This window comes from Mustelus asterias, chromosome 3, assembly GCF_964213995.1.
Source record: "Mustelus asterias chromosome 3, sMusAst1.hap1.1, whole genome shotgun sequence".
NCBI lineage: Eukaryota > Metazoa > Chordata > Chondrichthyes > Carcharhiniformes > Triakidae > Mustelus > Mustelus asterias.
In genome coordinates this window covers 105,372,284-105,387,418 of record NC_135803.1, presented here as the reverse complement: position 1 = coordinate 105,387,418, position 15,135 = coordinate 105,372,284, and the positions used below count along the sequence as shown (strand labels likewise).

Sequence of the window (15,135 nt, the reverse complement as noted above, 5' to 3'; positions counted from 1 at the left end):
CATCACCACACTCCTGTACTGCAGTGTGCATCAGTCCATAAGAACACTAGAGAAATTCCATCAGCAATACACTGGACACTGACTAGACACTCCGTACACATAGCTGAAAACCATCTCCCCCTCCATGTCCTGTTTCCTCAACTCTCAAATGGCCATCATTCCAGTGAAGGACAAAGAAAATGCTTCAGGGGTACTCTGAAGCTCTCCTGGGAGTGCGGCAGCATTGACATTAGTGACTGGGAGGAGTTTGCCAATTATTCAAAATGGTGACAAATTGACTATCAAGCTGCATCACACTTTGAAACATAACAACATCTTAATGACGAAGCAGGTTGGCAGCAGAGAAAAGAATATAAAGAAGCTAATTCTGCATTCTGGATCCCACCATACTGTTACATGCACCCAAAGATCTGCGGGTTAGGAATCGGCCTGTTCAGTCACATGAAGACCCATCGAAGAATCCTTTGACCGTGATTCATCCTCAGCTGCCAACGATGAATGAACTAGTTCAGTTTAAGAAAATCTAGTACCTTCATGGTCACTTTTACTGTTCCCAGCTTTTCACTGCTAGATTATTAACATTGAATTCAATTTCCTACATAAACACTGCACCCCTGAATGACTACCCAGTGGGAACAGGACAAGTTTGAGTCAAACAACTATGTTACAGCCTGCCCCATTTTACTAAGAGGGAGCTTTGTTCTCCATCTGGCACTTTACACCCAAATCAGCAGGCAGCCACTCAATAATATTCCCACTTACATTCACTTCTCCCGTCTCATTCTCTTTGAGGACAAGGCTCAACATCTTCTCATCTGGCCCAGCCAGCAACCGTAAGTATAAGGGGTGCTCGTCATCAGAAAGCTTCCGAGTGTAAACTGCAAAGGAAATAAAAAGCTTGAATTTCATTATTTTAAATTCAGTTTTCTATTTCTAGGATTAGGCACTGGGGCGCAAGCCTGAAATGCACCAATAAACTCGTGATGAACCCTCTCCTCAATGGTGAGAAGCACTAAAATTTGAACCCATAACCGCCTGATTAGGGAGTCAGTGCTCTGAAGCAGTTCCTGGTTACTGTGTTTTAATTAGATTAAGTATGACAGATTTTTCAGAACATTACCAGCAGTAAACATTCTGCCAAATTACAGATGGTCATATTTTAGCCACATCATTCCCCCCAACACCCCAGTCACCTATTTGGAGGCTATGGACACCCTCACATGCTCAAATATTTCTCTGCTCATCAGTGACCATTACTTAATTCTCAATATCAGCGAGTTGGGAGACAAAAGTTCAATTTCTACTGCTCAGGGTAGCCAGATTTGAGGAACATAGTTTCAATCTTCACAGCTTGGGAGATGTAAATTTCATCTCCACGGTTGGGGTTTTAATGGAACAGGAGACGCAGGTGTGATGTGATCCCCACTCATCTTGGTGTCACCACAACTTGGGACATGGAGGTTTTATTCTTCAGGATTCAGAGTCCTTGAATTGGGAGGTTTGATTGCCATTCAGTTCAATGTCATCGAATTGTGAGGCACATACTGAGACACTACACTGAAGTTGTGATGTCTCTCAGCAGTAACGAGTTAAATTGAACAGAGGAATCAGGCTTTGATTGTAGCTCAGGACACAGTTGTTTACAAGGGGCATTGGCAAATGTCAGTATGTGAAGGCCAGGCTAACTTAAAAGAGTTTTAAAAAATTGCTACAGCATTGTTTGCATAAATGAGCCATAAATAAAACTACTTGTCTAGCACATTTTTTATTGGTTTAATGAAAAAAGCTCTACAAATTCTTCCTGTAACAGAATGAACTGACTGATTTGACAGAGATAGATGTCAACCTGCTGGGAAAGTACAGGGCTCAAACTTCCTGAGTCTGACTGTGCTCCTTTTAACATACACCACTTGCAAGGGAGGGGACAGGAAACACAACCCAGCTAAAGTCCCGAGAGAGGCAACAGATGGGCCAAAAATTCACATCCTCGCATTAGGGAATTGGCAGCGAGTTGGTAAAGTGGATCTGTTTATCTCAGGATTTCCTCACAATGGAAGTGTCTATGAGGGCCTCATCAGATTGGCAAACGGGATGTGGTCTATCAATCTCCATATTATAGAACACAAGCATTTTTAGGAACAGGAAAAGGCCTTTGGGCCTCCAAACAGGCCTGTCCCTTTTCATCTAATTGCCTCCAGCTGTCCTTCCCAGCTAACTTATTGTGCAAGTTCTATTTTTTTTAAAAGTTCGCTTAATATGTGCCACATAGTCACTTACGTTAAAGCCCCCAAATTCTCAGCAGTCCTCAGTTCCTTTATGCAGATTCCTTGGCCACAGGAAAATGAGTCAGAGAATCTGGCATCGAGGTTAAAACACCTGAATTTCTGGTCAATGGATGAGATTCATGCATTTTAACCTCTGTACACAGTTCTTTGAATGGCTCACCCAGCTAATGGGATTCTATGTCAGGAACTAGCCATTTGCTATTTTGGGCCTTTAGCTCTCTTAATTTGCCTGTGCTACTTTAACGTTGACATTTGTCTATGGTATATAATTTGCTTGGATCTCAGGTCTTGGCCATTCAAACCTCGTTCCAATTGTTGGACTATGGCTCAAAGAATAGCACATTTTCCTTTGAGTTTGAAGACTGTGGGTTTAAGTAACATTTCTGAACCTTGAGCACATGAACTTGGCAAGCACTCTCGTTCAGTACCAAGGAAGTGCTGCACTGTTGGAGGTGTCTTTTGGATGAGATGCCAAATTATGGTCTCATCTGCATTCTGGTAGATACAAAAGATCCCATGTCACTATTTGAAGAGGAGCACGGGAGTTTTCCTCAAATCTTGGTCAATATTTATTCCTCAGCCAACATCTAAAACAGATTTTTTGTTTGTTATCATGTTGCTGTTTGTGGCAGTTTGCTGTGTGCATATTGACTGCCGCATTTCCTACACTGCAACTGTGACTATGCTTCAAATAGTACCTTATTGGCTGTAAAGTGCTTTGTGATGTCCTGAATCATGAAAGGTATAGAAGCTATATAAATACAAGTTGTTTCTTTGTGATCCAAGAGCAGCTGTATTTTTCAATTGAATGTACCTTGATCATCTTTCTCGACCCGTTCAAACAGGGCGAATTTGCGGGGATTATCCACCACCATGAATTTGTTGAGGAGTGCTTTGATCACCTCACTGGCCTTCGTGTGGCTGCTGATGTGCAAATGCTTCACAGTGTCCTTCGGGAGGTAGAAGGACGTGCGGCGCTTTATTGGATGTGGGCGTGACGATCCTGTCGCTTTCTTGCTGTCGTAAATCGATTGAGGCTTCATGTTAGCAGATACGGAGATGGGCCTCACTAACTTCAGCTGAACTTTAATGAATCCGGTGTATGTTCCGTCACTGTTCTGTGGAGATAGGGGGAATGGGTCAAGTGATAGTTGGCATCAGCAGTCATTTTAAACTATATTTACACCAGCAAAAAGATTGCAAAGTCAGAAGAGGCATACAAGAAATTTTTAACAAAGTGGTAAGGTGTTAATGTCAGGGTTGATTGCCCTAACCCTCCACTACATCAGCATTTGGGTTTATTACTCACCAGTGTCATTACCAGATCACTGTTGATCTGTGAGTTGTACTCTTGAATCTTGGGTTCGATTTCATCTCGTGAAAGATCTTGCTTCTTCCAATCAATGTACTCATCCTGCAAAGCAACAAAAACTTATAAGTACTCATTTCAACAACCCACAGGGTTCCTATTAGCATGTGTTGGGAATGGCAAGGGGTTGGAGACAGATACTGGGCAACGGGAGACAGATATTTCTTTATTTCACTTCCCAATTCCAATTTTCTCCCATGCCTACTTGGTTCTGTTGGCTGAAAGTCTACGCATTGCTCAAGTAGTTAATTCCCCAAATATAAAAATCCAGGAGAGGATCAGCACATTGGTTGGCCTCTATCAATTCATGTTCAATATTTACTGAAGCATTTGTGCTCCACTTTTCCATCGATTAACTTGCAGTTACATAACATCATTAATACAATAAAACATCCCCAGATGCTTCACTGTATTATCAGACAAAAACTGATACTGAGCCAAAGAAAAAAACCTTAGGATATGTGACCAGAATCTTGGTCAAATAGCCAAGTCTTAATGGAGAAAAGAGGGATGGAAAGTCAGAAGTTTGGGCTACAAATTCTAGAGCTTCTTAGCTTCTCTCGTGGACTGACTTGCGCAGAGGCCTCTCCATATTTTCAATTTTTCTGTATAGTAGATTCATTGGAGCTGAGCAGGGTGGGGGCCTTTCATGAAGAATCCATTAACCAGTCTGACCGTTACCTAAAGAACACACATTCATAGTGGGGATACAGTGGCATAGCAGTAAAGTCACTGGATTATTAATACAGAGTCCCAGGCTAATGATTTGGAGGAACAGATATAAATCCCATCAACAGCAGCGAATGGAATTTAAATTCAATTAATAATCTGGAATTGAAAAGCTAGTCTCGGTAATGGTGACCATTAAACCATTGCTGATTATCGTAGAAACCCATCTGATTCACTAGTGCCCTTTCGGGAAGGAAATCTGGCCTGCATGTGGTTCCAGACCCATAGCAATGTGGCTGATTGTTAACTGCCCTCTGAAATGGTCTAGCAAGTCACTCAGTACAAGGGCAATTAGGGATGCTGGTCTTGCCAGGGATGTCCATATCCCATGAAAGAATCAGAAAAGAAAGTGGAGGCTGAGTCATTGGATCCTCCACAGAGCTGGTGGATTAACAACATAAAACATTTGATCAAAAAGAAGCAAAAGGTGCTGTCCATTAGCTTTGCTTGCACTGCAGGAAGGCCTGATTTATACCATCAATCCTCATGCTCAAACTAACTCAACAGCTGCTGAAGGATTCAGGAAGGAAAAAGGGTGCTTGGCAGTTTCTGTCAACATCTTCAGGATGCGTCAAACTCTCAACTCTCAAAGGGACCATCACTGACAGGAAAAGCTACGTCCTCTTCATTTAATACAGCCATCATGAGATTTCTTAGCTCAACTCCCATTACCCTTACAAATCAGGGTTACTGTATGTACATTTGTTCTGTTGCACTGGAAGCGGGAAGGCACATCTTACTCCAGAGATCATGCTGGGAGCACATGAAGCTTGGGTTTTCTGAACACCTGTAGGGAGCCATTTTTCCACCTCTCCCTGTCAGACATTCCCTGGAAGAGCTGTTCAGACAGAAGCTTAAAAGTGATTGATTGTGACTGAAAGCAATAATGTCACAGCACGAGCTAGTTCCATGATAAATATATTTTCCCAGGCTTTCTTTAAGCACCAACAACTTGCATTTATATAGTGCCTTTCACATACTTAAAAATACTTCACAGGAGGGTTCTTAAACAAAGCTTGACACTGTTACAAACAGACAGCAGGACAGGAGAGATAGGTTTTAAGGAGCCCTGAAAGGAGGGAGAAGAAAGAGGTGGAGAGGATTAGGGAGCATGTTCCAGACCTTGGAGCCGAGGTAGCTGAGGACATGGTCAATAACAGTAGAGCAATAAAAATCAGAGGTGTTCAAGAGGTCAATTCTTAAATGTAGAACACTGAGGGAACTGAAGTTCCAGTACGGAGCTACCACATCTTATTATAGGTTGAATTTTGTACAATGCACTTCTTTAGGTACCATGTTATAGATTCTGCCTCATTTTCACTCTCTTCACAACATCCACTATGCATCAGGAACCCAATTCCTGAACTGCAACAGGCCAATTGATCTTTTTTCATCCTTGGCTTTTTTAAAATATTTACCCCCATACAATGTTGCTGCAGAATGAATTATGCAAAACAAAGGTTAGCAGAACATCAGAAAGCCACAGAATAAGAGAAGGCCTTGCTGCTCCTCAGCTCCGCCCCACTTATAGCCCAGCTCTGACTATTCCATCATGGAATCCCCTCAATACCAACACCAGTTGACAAGGTCCCTCATGATGTGGAGATGCCGGCGTTGGACTGGGGTGAACACAGTAAGAGTTTTAACAACACCAGGTTAAAGTCCAACAGGTTTATTTGGTAGCAAATACCATTAGCTTTCGGAGCGCTGCTCCTTCGTCAGATGGAGTGGAAATGTGTGACACATTTCCACTCCATCTGATGAAGGAGCAGCGCTTCTTGTAGGGATTCGCATTCTAATCAGTATTCTGTAACTTGATTTCTGTGTCTCTGTGCCCTGTTTGAGAGCACATTTCCACTCCATCTAACGAAGGAGCAGCGCTCTGAAAGCTAATGGTGTTTGCTACCAAATAAACCTGTTGGACTTTAACCTGGTGTTGTTAAAACTCTTACTGTGTTAGCCATAGAAGACAGAGGGTAGCGGTGGAGGGGTCTTTTTCCGGTTGGAGGTCTGTGACTAATGGTGTTCTGCAGGGCTCTGTACTGGGACCTCTGCTGTTTGTGATATATATATAAATGATTTGGAGGAAGATGTAACTGGTGTGATCAGTAAGTTTGCGGATGACACGAAGATTGCTGGAGTTGTGGATAGTGATGAACATTGTCAGAGAATACAGCAGGATATAGATAGGCTGGAACATTGGGCGGAGAAATGGCAGATGGAATTTAATCCAGATAAATGCGAAGTGATGCATTTCGGTAGATCTAATGTAAGGGGGAGCTATACAATAAATGGCAGAACCATCAGGAGTATAGACACACAGAGGGACCTGGGTGTACAAGTCCACAGATCCTTAAAGGTTGCAGCACAGGTGGAGAGGGTGGTGAAGAAGGCATATGGCATGCTTGCCTTTATTGGACGGGGCATAGAATATAAAAGTTGGCATATGATGTTGCAGCTGTATAGATCGATGGTTAGGCCACATTTGGAATACTGCGTCCAGTTCTGGTTGCCACACTACTAGAAGGACGTGGAGGCTTTGGAGAGAGTACAGAATGTTGCCTGGTATGGAGGGTCTTAGCTATGAGGAGAGATTGGGTAAACTGGGGTTGTTCTCCCTGGAAAGACGGAGGATGAGGGGCGACCTAATAGAGGTGTATAAAATTATGAAGGGCATAGATAGGGTGAACAGTGGGAAGCTTTTTCCCAGGTCGGAGGTGACGAACACAAGTGGTCACGGGTTCAAGGTTCAACACAGATGTCAGGGGGACGTATTTTACACAGAGGGTGGTGGGGGCCTGGAATGCACTGCCAAGCAAGGTGATTGAGGCGGACACTCTGGGATCGTTTAAGACTTATCTAGATAGCCACATGAACAGACTGGGAATAGAGGGATACAAAAGAATGGTCTAGTGGGCACATGAGCGGCGCAGACTTGGAGGGCCGAAGGGCCTGTTCCTGTGTTGTATTGTTCTTTGTTCAGTTTGTATTATAAGGTACAGTACAAGCTGGAAAAAGTCATGCTTAAATGATTCAGTGCTCCAGGCATAGGAATTTTTATCCTTTGTTTTAGTTTGAGTTAAATAGTTAGGGGGTGAATTTCCACAAGTTAAGTTCGTGCTACTGAAGATTTGCTCCCACCTTAACGAGTGTGAATCAGGTCAGTCGGAGCTCGACATGCAGATTTCAGGAACTTGGGAGAAGCACGTTGATGGCAGAAATAGAGCAGCTGCCACCCGATTTTCCTGCCTAAAGAAATCGCCTGCACCATTATACACTGCTAATGTGCTGAATATCGTGAAGGAAATCAATGTTTATATAGAGCTGCTGCTTCATCAGGTACAAAATGGTGGACCAGGACTTGGAAAGCAGGAGTGTGAGGGGTAGGGGTGCATGGGAGAGAACCTGATCTTCATGTATGCAGCATCTGTCAGATCAATTTGCAATTTTATATTGCTGTTATGTACCGTCTGGTTAAAATTCAGAGTATGAAGTATGCTGGATAGGATTTTCTGGGCCCCCTGGGGTGTGTTTCCCAACAGTGGAGGTAGCTTGTCACTGGCTGCTGGCAGGATTTTTTGGTCCTGCCAATGTCTATGATGTTTTGCATAGCTCACCATTCCCACTGCTAGGGAGGGGCTCGCCTTCAGCAGGACTGGAAGATCCCCCTGCTGAGAAGTGCCAGAAAACCCTGTCCACTATTTCTATTTGTTAACGCATCTTGTGAAGGCCGTTGGTATTTGCTTGATATTGTCAAGCTGGAGAATGGCGAATGTTGTTCCTCTGTTTAAGAAAGGGAATAGAAATGACCCTGGTAATTATAGACCTGTTACTCTTACTTCGGTGGTTGGTAAATTGATGGAAAAGGTCCTTAGAGATGGGATTTACGACCATTTAGAAAGATGCAGATTAATCCGGGATAGTCAGCACGGATTCGTGAAGGGCACGTCGTGCCTCACAAATTTGATTGAATTTTTTGAGGAGGTAACTAAGTGTGTTGATGAAGGTAGGGCAGTTGATGTCATATACATGGATTTTAGTAAGGTGTTTGATAAGGTCCCCCATGGTCGGCTTATGATGAAAGTGAGGAGGTGTGGGATAGAGGGAAAGTTGGCCGATTGGATAGGTAACTGGCTGTCTGATCGAAGACAGAGGGTGGTGGTGGATGGAAAATTTTTGGATTGGAGGCAGGTTGCTAGCGGAGTGCCACAGGGATCAGTGCTTGGTCCTCTGCTCTTTGTGATTTTTATTAATGACTTAGAGGAGGGGGCTGAAGGGTGGATCAGTAAATTTGCTGATGACACCAAGATTGGTGGAGTAGTGGATGAGGTGGAGGGCTGTTGTAGGCTGCAAAGAGACATAGATAGGATGCAAAGCTGGGCTGAAAAATGGCAAATAGAGTTTAACCCTGATAAATATGAGGTGATTCATTTTGGTAGGACTAATTTAAATGTGGATTACAGGGTCAAAGGTAGGATTCTGAAGACTGTGGAGGAACAGAGAGATCTTGGGGTTCATATCCACAGATCTCTAAAGGTTGCCACTCAAGTGGATAGAGCTGTGAAGAAGGCCTATAGTGTGTTAGCTTTTATTAACAGGGGGTTGGAGTTTAAGAGCCGTGGGGTTATGCTGCAACTGTACAGGACCTTGGTGAGACCACATTTGGAATATTGTGTGCAGTTCTGGTCACCTCACTATAAGAAGGATGTGGAAGCGCTGGAAAGAGTGCAGAGGAGATTTACCAGGACGCTGCCTGGTTTGGAGGGTAGGTCTTATGAGGAAAGGTTGAGGGAGCTAGGGCTGTTCTCTCTGGAGCGGAGGAGGCTGAGGGGAGACTTAATAGAGGTTTATAAAATGATGAAGGGGATAGATAGAGTGAACGTTCAAAGACTATTTCCTCGGGTGGATGGAGCTATTACAAGGGGGCATAACTATAGGGTTCGTGGTGGGAGATACAGGAAGGATATCAGAGGTAGATTCTTTACGCAGAGAGTGGTTGGGGTGTGGAATGGACTGCCTGCAGTGATAGTGGAGTCAGACACTTTAGGAACATTTAAGCGGTTATTGGATAGGCACATGGAGCACACCAGGATGATAGGGAGTGGGATAGCTTGATCTTGGTTTCAGATAAAGCTCGGCACAACATCGTGGGCCGAAGGGCCCGTTCTGTGCTGTACTGTTCTATGTTCTATGTCAAAGCATTAGAATGATAATAAATGCAGCTGAGGTGCAGATCTAGCCATGATCTAATGGAATGGCAGAACATTAGAACAGATGAAGGCCATTCAGCTCTTCGAGTCTGTACTGCCATTCATTTAAATCACAGCTAATCTGTACTATTCTCCATTCACGCACCTGAGCCAAATGCCCCATAATACTCTAACAAAAATCCATCAACCTCAGTTTTGACAACTTCAATTGTCTGTGTATCCTTCCTGTAATGCGGTGAATGGAATTGAACAGGCTGGAAGGCTTGAATTTCTCCAAAGCATCTTTTATATCTTCAGATTGTCATAAAGTCATAGAGATTTACAGCATGGAAACAGGCCCTTCGGCCCAACTTGTCCATGTTGCCCTTTTTTTTTAAAACCCTAAGCTAGTCCTAATTGCCTGCATTTGGTGCATTTCCCTCTATACCCATATAACTGTCTAAATGCTTTTTAAAAGACAAAATTGTACTCGCCTCTACTACCACCTCTGGCAGCTTGTTCCAGACACTCACCACCCTTTGTGAAAAAATTGCCCCTCTGGACCCTTTTGCATCTCTCCCCTCTCGCCTTAAACCTATGCCCTCTAGTTTTAGACTCACCTACCTTTGGGGAAAGATATTGACTATCTAGCTGATCTATGCCCCTCATTATTTTATAGACCTCTATAAGACCACCCCTTAGCCTTCTACGCTCCAGAGAAAAAAGTCCCAGTCTATCCAACCTCCCTTTATAACTCAAACCATCAAGTCCCGGTAGCATCCTAGCAAATCTATTCTGCACTCTTTCTAGTTTAATAATATCCTTTCTATAATAGGGTGACCAGAACTGTACAGAATATTCCAAGTGTGGCCTTACCAATGTCTTGTACAACTTCAACAAGACGTCCCAACCTCCTGTATTCAATGTTCTGACCAATGAAACCAAGCATGCTGAATGCCTTCTTCACCACTCTGTCCACCTGTCCAAGGAGCTATGAACCTGTACTCCTAGATCTCTTTGTTCTGTAACTCTCCCCAAAGCCTTACCTGAGTAAGTCCTGTCCTGGTTCAATCTACCAAAGCATTTCCTGAAGCATTTTGTAGCAAAGTCATCTCCCACAGCAAAGCTCTTACAAGCAGCAATGATTTGAATGATGGGTTAATGTTCTTTCTGGTAATATTTGTCAGGGGATGAGACTCAGCCAGGACATCAGATCTCCCTACTCTTCAAAAAAATGCCATACATCCACATCATCTCCCAAAGGAGGGCAACTTGACAGCGCACCAAGGAAACAAAAAACTCAGCTGCTTCATTCTTTCCAAGAAACTGTAGGAGAAATTGAAGGCGACATTCTGGAAAGAGTAACTGTTCCAGTTCATTTCTATAAGTATTTTGCTGCTCAGTACTTTGCCCATTTTCACATGATGAATTATTCCTAATTTGGTGAATGGTCTAGTCTGTGCAAAGGGCAACTTAATGTTTTTGGAGGAATGTAATGAATGGTTAGTTAGTCCTGAAATGCCAACCTGACTGTCCTCTTTAGACTCCAAGTGATCTGAGTATTTTCAGCATTTTCTGTTTTGAGACTGACTGGAAAGTAATTCCACACAAAGTGGGTAATTTTGTCTTCCCCTTTGTATGGACATTCAGCAAGACATGATCAGGCACACAGTGAAATCCTTTATGGTGGAATTGCTTGCTGGCCTTCGGTCTAACTGACATGAAGAAGGGCCACTTGGATTCAACACCAGAAGGCCACTGAGGCTGGAGCTATATCAGATTTACAATCAACAAGAGCAGAGGTGCACAGTTTTTGCTACAGTTGAAAAGAGGTCAAAACACCATTAAATGTTTCACAGCGGCAGTCAATATTGCAAAAATCCACATTCATTAACATTACATGAGAGATCTAGGTCCTATAAATGCTGCACATGACAAAGATTCACAGTCTATCAACACAACACCTATGCAAGAGATCCAGATCTCATTAAAGTTACATGTACATGATATGCAGATCCCATCAATGCCACAGGCATGTGAGAAATCCAAATCCATCAGAGCTACATGTGAGAGAAAGCCAGATCCTATGCTACATGCATGAGATTTCCAGATTCAATTAACATTACACGTGAAACATCTAGATCTTTTCAACACTACACACTTGAGAGATCCAGTACTACAGATCTGGGTCTGATCAGTGGTGCCTGTGCAGGTGAGGTTTGATCCCAATGCACTAATCTGGTGCCATCTTCTTGAGAGTGACACAGATTTAATCCATTTGAAACAAGTCATTTACTATCATCCCTAATTCACCAAAATGGCAATCAATGCTTTAACTTTCAAAATGTAATTGTCTCCATCAAAAAAGGTCAAAAGGAGAATAGAACAGATCAGAGTCACTGGTGTGAAAGGGCCATCCAATTCACTATCATCCAGAGCTATACTGTAACCTTGAAGAGCTGAGGAGCGGCCCAGAAGAACAGGCAGGCGAGAAGAAATATAGGTAGGGGAAAGAGGTGGAGAAAGAGTCGCATGCTCAAGAGAAAGGAACAACTCTTTATATAAATTAGGCTATTTTTTTTTTTTACAGCAAGTTTCATTAAACGTCTAGGGTGAGAAAAATGTTCAAAGTGAAATTTTCTCTAAACTTTCCGAGCACACTGGGAGGATAAAGGAAGGAAGCCAAGAGTTTTCTGATAAGGATTGGCTATGTAAAGAGTGCCATCAATCTCTCACACTGTAATCAGCCAGGAAGCTTCCCACGCTGACTGCCTGTGCTCGGCCAGCTCACAGACCACACTTCCGGCTTCAATCATGAAACTAAGCATTAGATCATCACATTCTGAGGCGGGGCAGCAGGGTTGGGTAGTCCACGTGGAACACCTTCCTGTTGCCTGGCACCCTTTACTCTACAAATTGTGCAACAACCCTGATAATCCTGTTAGCCCTGCTTCTCATATTGAATTGGACTTGAATTGGGCTGTGGTCATGATAGAAGAATCTTTAGAAACTGGGAAAAATAATAATTCGATCCGACTAAGCCTGAAGCTTTCTGATGGATCCAGGCCACCTACCTACCATCCCGATGACGGTTCCCTGGTCAATTATTAAAGGAGCAGTGCTGAGCGTTAGTGAAGGGCTAACAACACAAGAAAAAATATCTAACACAACAGGATTTTACAATGGATTCCCCAAATGAAAATAATATTACTATCTGACAGAGAGCGTGCATGAGTGTGGAAGGAGCCACCATTTGCTGTAGTCCTGCACACTCTGTCCTTCCCTTCACGATTTGGCTTAGCACAAGCTTTTTTTCCCCTGACCATGTGGTCCAAGTGTCACAGACACACCAGATAAATGACAATCTGTATCATACATCTCTATCTACTCTTCCTCTCTCCTTGGTGACACCACATTGCCACAGAGATTGTAACCACCAATTGGTTTTCCCCATTATGTGGTCTGATCTAATGAGCTCAGCGCTATAACATTCTATAGGTCCTCCAGTACCTGTGTGTTACTGAACCATGAGGATGAGAATATCCCAGGTTTAATCTTAGCCCTGTGCTGAACCAGCTCATCTCACAGGTTCAGGTTCCACAACCTTGGTGGCTTTGAATTTCCAAGAGGGAAAGCAAAAGAAATCAGCAAGGCTTCCTGCTTTGGGGTGGAATTCTTCTATTTGGGGGCTAAGTCCCGTGGCAAGGGCAGGAATGTGGTGCGTTTCCAATTGCGGAGGCCAACAGGACACCATGTCATATCTTCCGGCCCCGACCTCATTATTTATGAGCTGGGGGTTGAGAGTCATATTCCGTGGAGGGATGGGCATGATGTTGCCCTCAAATCTGGGTGCCATATTGAAAAGGCCATATTCAAAAGGTCCACTAAAAGGTTTACTAGCAGCCTCCCATTAGCGGGATGCAAATCAGTTTCACCTTAGCCTCCAGTGGGTTTCCTCATCCACCATGACAAGCACCAGTGGAAGATCCTACAGGAAATTCATGCCAGCATGAAACCAATTTTTGGAGTCCTGTCGAATCCCACCTATCCCCACCCCCCCCCCCACCCCCCCCACCCCCCCCACCTGCCACTGAAGGGGCCGTGAAAGAATTCCACCCTTGAGTTATTTCCACAGGAAAGTGCGAGTATGAGCACCAGGCGTAAACATGACCAAGCACAGCCGTGTGACAAAGCCACTCCACATTAATTTACCCACCAAATCACCCAAATCTTTGCCTTTTTTCATTCTTTAAAGCTTTCTACCATTGGCTCCGTTTGTTTCCCAGATCTGCTGTTCTTCATTGTGTTTCTTTCTTAAACCCTCTCTTTCTGCCTCAAATCCTCTGTCTTCCCCTAATATGAACCATCTTTGGACACTTTATGATGTTAAGGATGCTATACATATGCAAGTTATTGGTATGGGTTGAGGATAGTATTCTTCTTGGCTGTGATACACTGTGGAGTTGACGGCCCGCTCACCCCTTAATGTTTTTAACCCTGCTTCATTAAGAATACACTACTTGGACAAGGGAATGGAACAGTACAGTTACCCAGGGGAATATTGTCCAACATGATTGAAACAGCCAAAGATTAAAGGAAGAACTGGAGCCAGTGTTGTGCAACAAAACCTCACTGTAATACAGCCTTAACTCTCCCTGTATTGTTCCATAACCTGACCACAATTCATCTTGAAACAAAAACCTTAATTAGCACCGTCTGTGAGGACATTACGTCTTGAGTCAGACAAGTTGCTTAGTAACTTACTATCTAAATCTCAAGTGAGCCAGACACGAGAATATCATTTGAGGCTTCAGAAAATCTAGTTGGGTTGATGTTTTGTCACATTTAAAGAAACATTAAACACAGAGACAATCCATTCTATATATTCTCGAATCTGACAAGGGATCTTAAGATTGCGGTCAAGAAATTCACCTAAAGCTACAGGAACAAGCAATTTTTTTTGGACAATCATCAAAGCACTAGGGAGGTCAGGAGTCAAAAGGTCAGTGCATCCCCACCCTCCCCCATAACCTTTCCCTAGGCAAGGCTTCTACACGTCTGAGTTGCTCAGTGACAAGACAAGCTATGCATTGTAACACTCTCAGGACTTCCTCCCATATGCTCCTCTCCCACCCCCGCCCACCCCCCGATAACCTGTTCCAGGGTCCCCTCACTGCCATATCCCCCTTCCATCCTCTGCTCCACCCAATCTCTCCATTTTCTCCCCTCCCCCTCTTCAACTTTCCAATTGTCCTCCACTCACTCCCTTTCCCAACCCTCCTCTTCACTCGCCAACTATCTTCATCCCTCTAACCTCTATCTCCTCATGTCACCCTCCCCTCCACACACCCCTTTGTTCTCCTCCCCGAATTCTCACTATTCCCTTCCGCATACACCTCCAACTCATCCCCAGCACTTCCACTCTCCCAATGCCCCAACACGACCCCCGATGCTCCCCACTTGACCCCCAATGCCCCCCCCCACTCTCTAACTCGACCCCCGACACCCCTCCACTCCCCAACCCGACCCCCGACGCGTCCCACTCCCCAACCCTACCCCCAAA

At 43.9% G+C, this 15,135-nt stretch overlaps 1 protein-coding gene across 4 annotated transcripts in view; it reads right to left on the bottom strand.

The window, feature by feature from the left end:
• Positions 1-15,135, bottom strand: part of rassf1 (Ras association domain family member 1) — a 98,700-nt gene that overhangs the window by 4,319 nt on the left and 79,246 nt on the right. For all 4 annotated transcript variants that reach the window (XM_078209426.1, XM_078209424.1, XM_078209425.1 and 1 more), the window contains 3 exons: positions 3,595-3,699; positions 3,100-3,403; positions 763-878 (listed from right to left, as the gene is read on the bottom strand). In XM_078209426.1, the coding sequence (XP_078065552.1) occupies positions 763-878; positions 3,100-3,403; positions 3,595-3,699 (525 nt within the window). The remainder of the gene's footprint in view (positions 1-762; positions 879-3,099; positions 3,404-3,594; positions 3,700-15,135) is intronic.